General features: G+C 45.5%; 1 protein-coding gene across 1 annotated transcript in view; it reads left to right on the top strand.

Moving 5' to 3' along the window:
- The first annotated feature begins 2,556 nt into the window (after positions 1 to 2,556).
- PQLC2L (PQ loop repeat containing 2-like) overlaps positions 2,557 to 7,929 on the top strand; it is a 12,664-nt gene continuing 7,291 nt past the window's right edge. Inside the window, exons 1-4 of the mRNA XM_009995733.1 lie at positions 2,557 to 2,738; positions 3,955 to 4,084; positions 5,586 to 5,676; positions 7,411 to 7,535. Of these exons, the coding sequence (XP_009994035.1) occupies positions 2,557 to 2,738; positions 3,955 to 4,084; positions 5,586 to 5,676; positions 7,411 to 7,535 (528 nt within the window). The remainder of the gene's footprint in view (positions 2,739 to 3,954; positions 4,085 to 5,585; positions 5,677 to 7,410; positions 7,536 to 7,929) is intronic.

Here is a 7,929-nt window from a genome sequence, read left to right as displayed (position 1 = left end):
CGGGTGTTAAGATAACTGAAGGACAGTGATGCTGTTGCCTGGTGCTTTCCCAGCCTGGGCAGGAGGAGCTCAGGTTCTGTGGGCCCTGCCTTTAGTCCACAGCACCCACTGCTTCTGGCTGCTGGTGGGATTGCTGGGTTTGGAGATCAGGCTTTTACTGGGACAGGGTATTTTGCTGGAGGTTGAAGAAAAAGAGCAGGTATTGTAAGATTAAAGATCACAAGGACTGGCAACACGAACGTTACTCTGCTGCCTGGATGTTAAATAGCAGCAACCCAGGAGCATCCACGTGCCTCCAGTGTGATGTGTGATGTGTGGCAGGAGGCCAAAGCTCAAGTCCTCAGTCATCTGGGAAGTGTTAAGTGGCCTGTCTAATTCCTACCACTTCTTAAACTGTTTGGTTTTCTGTAATAGCTGCGGGTTTGGGGAGCAGGGGTAGCAGAAGAGCAGGAGCCTGAGTCTGAGCTGCCTTGCTCAGACTTGCTGCCACACACTCCTCCTTCTCTTGCCAGAGAACCTTTGCATGCCTGAGTCCAGCTGCAATGATGGCAGTCAGACATGGGTTTAAACACCACGTGAAACCTGATTTTTCAGACATGGTTTTAGATGAAGCTCAATGAAATGTGCGAGGTTGGGGTACGAAGTTTGCAAACGTTTGAAAGTTCACACCTAAAAGCTGCCTAACTGGGGTGTGTGCTTTGATGTTGCTCCCTTTTCAGTGGGTGATAAAGCTCAGCTGCAGAGTACCAGGCTGGGAAAGCTTACTTGAAACATTTGCTCACAACTCTGCTTTTTCACTTTTAAACTTATTTTCCAAAGTGGCCACAAAGTCTAATAACTTCACCAGTATAAGCTGAATATGTCTAATAAGCCAAGGGTGATTCTCAGGGTATGAATACACATCTTTTTTCTGCTGTTCAGTTGGTTCAGGTGCAGGGCTGGCAGTTCTCTGGAGAGGCAGCCAGGTCCTGCAGCAAACTTGTTCCAGCATCTACCACCACAGACACCTGAAGCCTCATGGAAAGAAAAAGCAGGTTTCCCCATGACTAGCCAAGGGAGTCCAACCTTTACAGTGAAAACAAGCTTTGTGAAACTCTGCAAAGGTCTGAAAGTCATGAGGGTGGCTCCAGCCCCTTCAGTCACAGACGTGTTGCCCACCCCTCCCATCCCTGTCCCCACGGGCACGGGGCAAAGATCATAAAAAATCCCAACCACAAACATCAGGCCCTTGGGTTCTGTTGTCTGTGATACATTAAACAACTTTCTTCATTTCTAGAGGGATAACCCAGTATTATTGCTTCCCACGTTCTGAATTTTCTGTCCCTCTGAGGTGTTCCAAGTGGTCTTAGAAATATTCAACCACCTTTCCTGTAAGGGGTTCTAAATCTGGCTTTAAATACCAAACAAGTAAACCTACCAGCATAGTACTTATTTTTAGGTTCTTCTTTTTTTTTTTCAGCAGTGCATTTCCTCTGGCTTTTTTCCTTGGTACTTAGTTGATTTAAGACTCCTCTGTATGAGGAATTATTAACCTTCAGAGGACTTACATTTCATCAGAATGAGTGGGAAATGAGCTGGCTCTTGTCAACAGGAAGTTTCAAGAAATTCTAATAGATAATTCTGCATTTTTGCAGTGTTGCAGTGGTTAGCCTTCTAAGTCAATATTAAAGTTTATAGAATCATAGAATCGTTTAGGTTGAAAAAGGTTTTTAAGATCATTGAGTCCAACCATTAACCAAACTCTACCAGGTCCACAAATTTGAAATATAATAAATATTTCATCAGGAACAAAAAAATAATAAATAAATGCCCTCCCTGACTTCAAAATTTAAACTATATTGGAATGCTGTGTTAATTCTGAGAGTTTGGGGGTGGGAGCATTAAATAAAGCCACTGCTTGACACCATGTTGAACCACTAACTACTCTGATGGGCTATCTGGATCAAGCAGACCTTAGAGCTCTTCTGGAACCTGAGACAAGAATGACTTCTTTTTCTTAATACCATCCTGAACTCAGTGGCAGAGAAAGCAGGATTCTGTTTGTGTTCTGCAGGAACCTGGGCTAGTGCTGTTGCAGAAAGTACCTCTGCTTTGTTGGCAGGATGTTGAACGTGGAAGTCAGGGCACAGATAAGTGGCTTGGTTTGCTCCACCCTGCAGCAGGTTGCTGGCACCTCAGTGCAACTGGCAGTCCCAGTCTGACAGCCCCTCAGGCTAAGATGCTGTAGGGGGTTAAATCTGGACTGTCTTGCATTTCTGAAGAGCTGATGGATGTGATGGACCACGGAGTGTTTTTTCTTTCTTGGAAGTCTAACTTCTTCTGTAAGCAATAAACAAGCATTGCATGGCTAATGTCTTCTTCACACTGGCTGTATTTATGTCTTTGAATTTGGCAGGTTCATTTGGGAGCCTGGAAATACCTGTGGCCTCCAGCACCCATCTGGGTGCAGCTTTTCACAGCGGATATTCAGCCCTGCTAAAAGGATTTGTGGATTTCCATGGGGTAAAGACGGAGGCAGAAATCAACTTCTGGGATTGAATCTCAGTTCCAGGCAGGATGGCTCCTCAGCTCTATACACGTGCTTTCAATATCTCCCCAGTAGAGAATGGGAGGTTGTGCATCAATGGAACACCGTGGATTTGGCAGCTCCTGGAAGAATGTGTGGAGAATGTGGGGGAGTATTGGAGCCTTGTCACAGGCCTGGTGTCCATTGTCTGCTTTCTGTTTGCTGCACTCCCGTAAGTTTCAAGTCTGAGGCAGCCTTGAAACACCAGTAATCTTGCCTGAAGCCCTTTTCAAAAGCTGCCTTTATTTGTTTAATTTATTTATTTAATTATTTATTTCTTTTCCCTTGGATGTGTTTCTCTATCTGCATAATGCAGATATAATATGCCAAGGAAGCATGTTGTTCGTGTTTGCAACAACATTTGGTGGCTGACAAATGAGCTTGATGTACCGTTGTGTTGTACTGACTTGACACTAATCTCTGCCACTTAGGACAAATGAGAATAAATCACCTCCCTTATCTTCTCCACCCTGAGATGTGTGCACACACACAGGCACACTCGCAGCAGGAGCTGCCTCAGTGTTTGTTGAAACCACACTCCGTGTCACCAGTTCTGCTGTGCTGGCTCCTGCCAGGGAAATTTGGGCTGAGCCAAGGTCAGGAGCAGCCCATGAGTTAGCACGTGGGCAGAGCTGCATCAGCTCTGGGCTCCAGTTTCAGATCTGTAGGTAGGAGATGACAAAGGAAAAGCAGAAATGCTCCCAGCAGGTGAAAGTGCCTGGAATAAAATGGGATTGACTCCAAAGTCTGTCCCTGTCAGGGGGATATAATTTACTGAACTGGTCTATGGGAATAAAGCAGAAGGAAGCCACTCTTGGTGAGCTGTTGGGCTTCAGAAATGTTAGTTGAAAGGGGCTTTACATTAAAACTGTCATGTTAGTGAGCATGGGATTCATCAAGTTATGTCTAATGGACTCAGGTTTGGGATTGCTGCATAGTCCCTGTTGTGAATCTGAATAACAGTTCTCCAGTTTAGGGGCATAAATGTCCATGTCAGGGCTTTTAGCAGCTTTGTTTGTTCTCTGTTAAATAACTGCTCTTCTTATTTCAATATTTTCAAGGCTGGTATTTACAGCAGATGGGTATAAAATGCTGACAGCATGGTTCTGCTGTCCAGGAAATGGTATTTCAGAGCAGGCTACAACAAAGGAGGACATGCAAGGAGTAATGAGGTTGTGATTTGAGCCTTTTGTTAGGTTAGAGTGAGACGTGGTGAGCCCCAGTGATACTGAGTTCCTCTTCAAAGGTGAGTGCAGCACTGCTGTGACAGGTCTCTGTGGGTAGAGTTTTAATCTCTCTTTATTCAGATTTTGAAAAAATGTACTTCTGAGCTTATGAAACCTTCTTTGCTTACACTGTTTTACAATTGCTTCTGGAATTTGTGCCAGTCAAATTTACCTTGCCTGTCAGAATGGAAGAGTGGACCAAGCTGTGTCTCTGGGCTTCCTGCTGTGCTGGATAGCTGGGGATCTTACCAATTTCATAGGCTGCTATTTAACACATCAACTGCCCATCCAGGTAACTTGTCAATATTCCTGCTTTTTGATTTATCCTTTTCCAGCCTCTTTAAATGCTGGGACAACTTTATTTTGCCCAGCAAAGTACATACTGGGAGAGAAAATAGGTTTGTATTCTGTTCACTGACCTACCATCTGTAAAACGAGTCAGAATTTGCCAGATATTTGCATCGATGCTGTTAGGTGCTATAGGAACCATTTCAGACTTGCAGTTAGTATTTTTAGAGATGTAATGGGTGTTACTCAGTGATGAAAGAAGTGAGGAATTTTCACTTACATTTCAGCTTCAAAGTAAGCTTGCAGAGCAAAGGGCTGGAAGGAAGTTGTGTTGTTACGAAGAAGCTTGTAGTACATGAAGCTGGTTTGGGGCAGCTACTCTTTAAACTTCAGTTTTGCTGTTGTTTTGTTGGTTTGGTTTGTTTAAGAGAACTTAATTAACAGGGAATTACTGGTACAAAGCTGTTAATGTCTGATTAATCTGAAAAGACGTCTTCTTAATGAAGGGGAGGGTTTGTGGGAAAGGAACACTCCCTTCCTGCAGTACCTTCCTTGGGTCTGAAACTGTCTGATCTGCAGGTTTTATTGTTTGCTCTTAATTAAAAGAGAAAGAGACACGTGGAGGCAAGTGGAGCCCTGCAGGAGGTGTCACAAGCTGAAGATGGACCCAAGGGTGGGCAGAGCTGCCTTCTCTTTTACAGCTTGACGTGTGGCACTGACCCTTCCATCTCCCCCTTGTGAAAGGAGAAGAGAGAATGTTGGGTTTGTCCTGCTGAGGGAAGAGGCACTGAGTGGGATCAGGAGCTTCCAAAGTGCTGGACAGCTGGGTGGAGCAGCCTTGGGCTGCTGGGCAGGAGGGATTGATCAGGCTGAGAGAGCTGGGACTCCAGCCTGGGGAAGAGAAGGCTGAGGGGGGAGAGCTCCTTAAAGCCTGCAGGTGTCTAAGGGTGGGTGCAGGGAGGATGGAGCCAGGCTCTTTTTGGTGGTTCCCAGTGACAGGATGAGGACACACCTGGGCAACAGGCACAAGCTGGAACGTGGGAAGTGCCACTGAAATATGAGGGGAAACTTCTTTACAGTGAGGGTGACAGAGCCCTGGGACAGGGTGTGGAGTCTCCTTCTCTGGAGAGAGCCAGGACCCCCCTGGATGCAGCCCTGGGTGATGTGCTCTGGGTGATGCTGCTCAGCAGGGAGCTGGCTGATCTCTAGAAGTCCCTTCCAGCTCTGGCAATTCCATCATTCTGTGATTCCATGAGTGGCCAGGTAGGAATTTGTACTGTGGAAAACGACCAGCTGTTGAGATTGTGTCAGCAAGTCCCTGTTGCACAAGGTTTGCTCTGCATCCACCTGCAGCAGGATGACTTGGTTTGGGCTGGAAATGCTTTCTTTTTGGCAGTGCTTTGGTATTTGTCATTCACTGGGTGATTGTGAAGCAACATTTCCAAGCAGTTAAGATATTTTGAACTCTGTGCATACTGAACAAACAAATGCATCTTCTCTTTCAGATTGCCACTGCCATTTTTTATGTTAACATGGATATAATTATGATTTCCCAATTTGTCTACTACAAGCTCAAGAATCAGAAGATGACAAAATGTAAGGTTTTTTTTAATAATTAAAATGTTCCCCATAATGTAGCAGCACATTGTTTACCTTGATGTTTTCTACAGGATTGAAGTACAGTGTTTCTCAGGGGGATCAAAACATAGAGTGCCCTCATTCTGGCTGGAGTTGTTAGGCTTGTTCCCAGTTTTCTCAGGCTCTTGTGAAAATCCTACCCTTTCTTTTCTCCCCCTTTTTGCCTTTCTCTCTTTCCTTACCCACATAATATCTGTCTGTATTGTCCACGTAGCTCTTCCAGTTTATAGAGACATGCAAAATGCAGTGGTTTTGTGGAATCTGATGCCATATTTTAACTTATCCCATGCTTTTCTACCTACTTACAGCTACCTAAATATGTGTTAGTTGAAAGTGAGCATGACTGGGTGTAGTCAGTCTCCTCTATGTTGATTGAAATGGAGCTTTATTTGCTTCTGGCATGAAATATCTTGACATCTTCATGTGTTCTGTTTCAGTACATATAGTTAAAAGACATATTCAAGGGGAATTAAATTACCAGAGTTGTGCTTCATACAATCCTGGCAGTAGTTGTAGTGTTCAGCCCACCAAGGAGCTGCTGTTGTGACTGAAATGGACTGAAAGCTCCATTCACATTGTATCAAATCAAAAACACTACCTCATCAATCTAAAAGCAAAAAGAAAGTATCCAAGGAAATCCATGGTGCAGCAGAGGTAACGAAGAGCTGAAGTAAAACAGGGATAAAGCAGATCCATTCAGTATGGAACTGAGAAGAAACCTGAAGATAGGTCAGTGCTGAAGATGTTTCCTTCCTGCTGCCTCCTCTTGGAAACGAACACAGGCTTTTGTGCATTTTAGCTGCCAGTGCCTGTTTCAGCTCCATGGGCTGCTCAGCTGGAGAGGGAGGGATGTCAGTGTGGGAAAGCCATAAAAAGATACATGAAATTGCAAATGTAAATTTACCTAGAATGGTTTCAGTTGGAAGGCACCTTAAAGATCATCTAGACCCAACCCCTGCATGGGCAGGGACACCTCCCACCAGCCCAGGCTGCTCCAAGCCCCATCCAACCTGCCCTTCAACACTGCCAGGGATGGGGCAGCCACAGCTTCCCTGGGCAACCTGGGCCAGGCTCTCACCACCCTCACAGCACAGAATTTCTTCCTAATCTCTCATCTCAATCTCCCCCCTTCCAATTTAAAAGCATTCCCCCTCATCCCATCACACCAAGCCCTTGTCCAAAACCCTCTCCAGCTTTCCTGGAGCCCCTTCAGGCCCTGGAAGCTGCTCTCAGGTCTCCCTGGAGCCTTCTCTTCTCCAGGCTGAACACCCCAACCCTCCCAGCCTGTCCCCAGAGCTGCTCCAGCCCTTTTAAATAAGATGTGCTGAAAAAAGCCCTTGCATTGTTGTACTTAGCAGCTTTATGTTTATCAGCTGCTATTTAACCATAAACAATCAGGAGGTAAGAGAGATGCTGAGGATGAACATTTCCCCTCTGAGGAGCAGTGCCCATGCAAGGAGCTTGTCCCATTCCTGTGCTGCTCCCTCTGTTGTTGCACAGACACTGCACAACCCTGAGAGTGAGCAGGGCTGGGCACAGAGCCCAGGAGAAGGAGGTGGATGGGGGTACATCCCTGCCAAGGAAAAGGGGACATGAAGTTGTAACCTCACACGTTTATCTCGCAAACAAGAAGTGACCTTGAATCAACAGCAGATGTTGTTTTTCAGCTCGTGGCTTTGCATGTCATTCTAGGCAGCAAAAGCCTGAGGAGTTTCTGTGTCACCTGGATCACGGTGTGCACAGCACTGTGTGTCATTTTACTCTGTCAGCTGGTCCCAAGGAACCAGGCCCAGAGCACGGGCATCAGGAGGAGTAATGTAAGTTCTCACCTGCTTCCCTTCCAAAAAACTCCCACCCAAAAGTGTCATGGAAAGATTGTGTACCCTGAGCTCCAAAGAATCATGGATGATAATTTTATCAATGATTTAGAAATCATAACTGTCACACTGTGGGGATGTTTTAACTGTGGGCCATACATCCCCAAAAGAAAGAAGTTATAAAATTGCTTCTTTTAGCAGCTTCCTGTGTTTTGGGGCTTGTTCTGTCCCTGGGGTTGTTGGGATGTGCAGCTCTGTGGAATTACATGTGTGTGTGTGTTGTCTTCCTGCTGGTGTTGCATCCTCCAGACACCCACGTAGACCCTGCACAGTCACAAGTGGGATCAATAGAAGTGGAAAATTACAATTGTACCTGCTGCTGCTGTCATTTCAG

This window comes from Chaetura pelagica, unplaced genomic scaffold, assembly GCF_000747805.2.
Source record: "Chaetura pelagica isolate M959 unplaced genomic scaffold, ChaPel_1.0 scaffold394, whole genome shotgun sequence".
Classification (NCBI taxonomy): Eukaryota; Metazoa; Chordata; class Aves; order Apodiformes; family Apodidae; genus Chaetura; species Chaetura pelagica.
The sequence above is the reverse complement of the archived record's forward strand: the minus strand, read 5'-3'. Positions and strand labels throughout refer to the sequence as shown.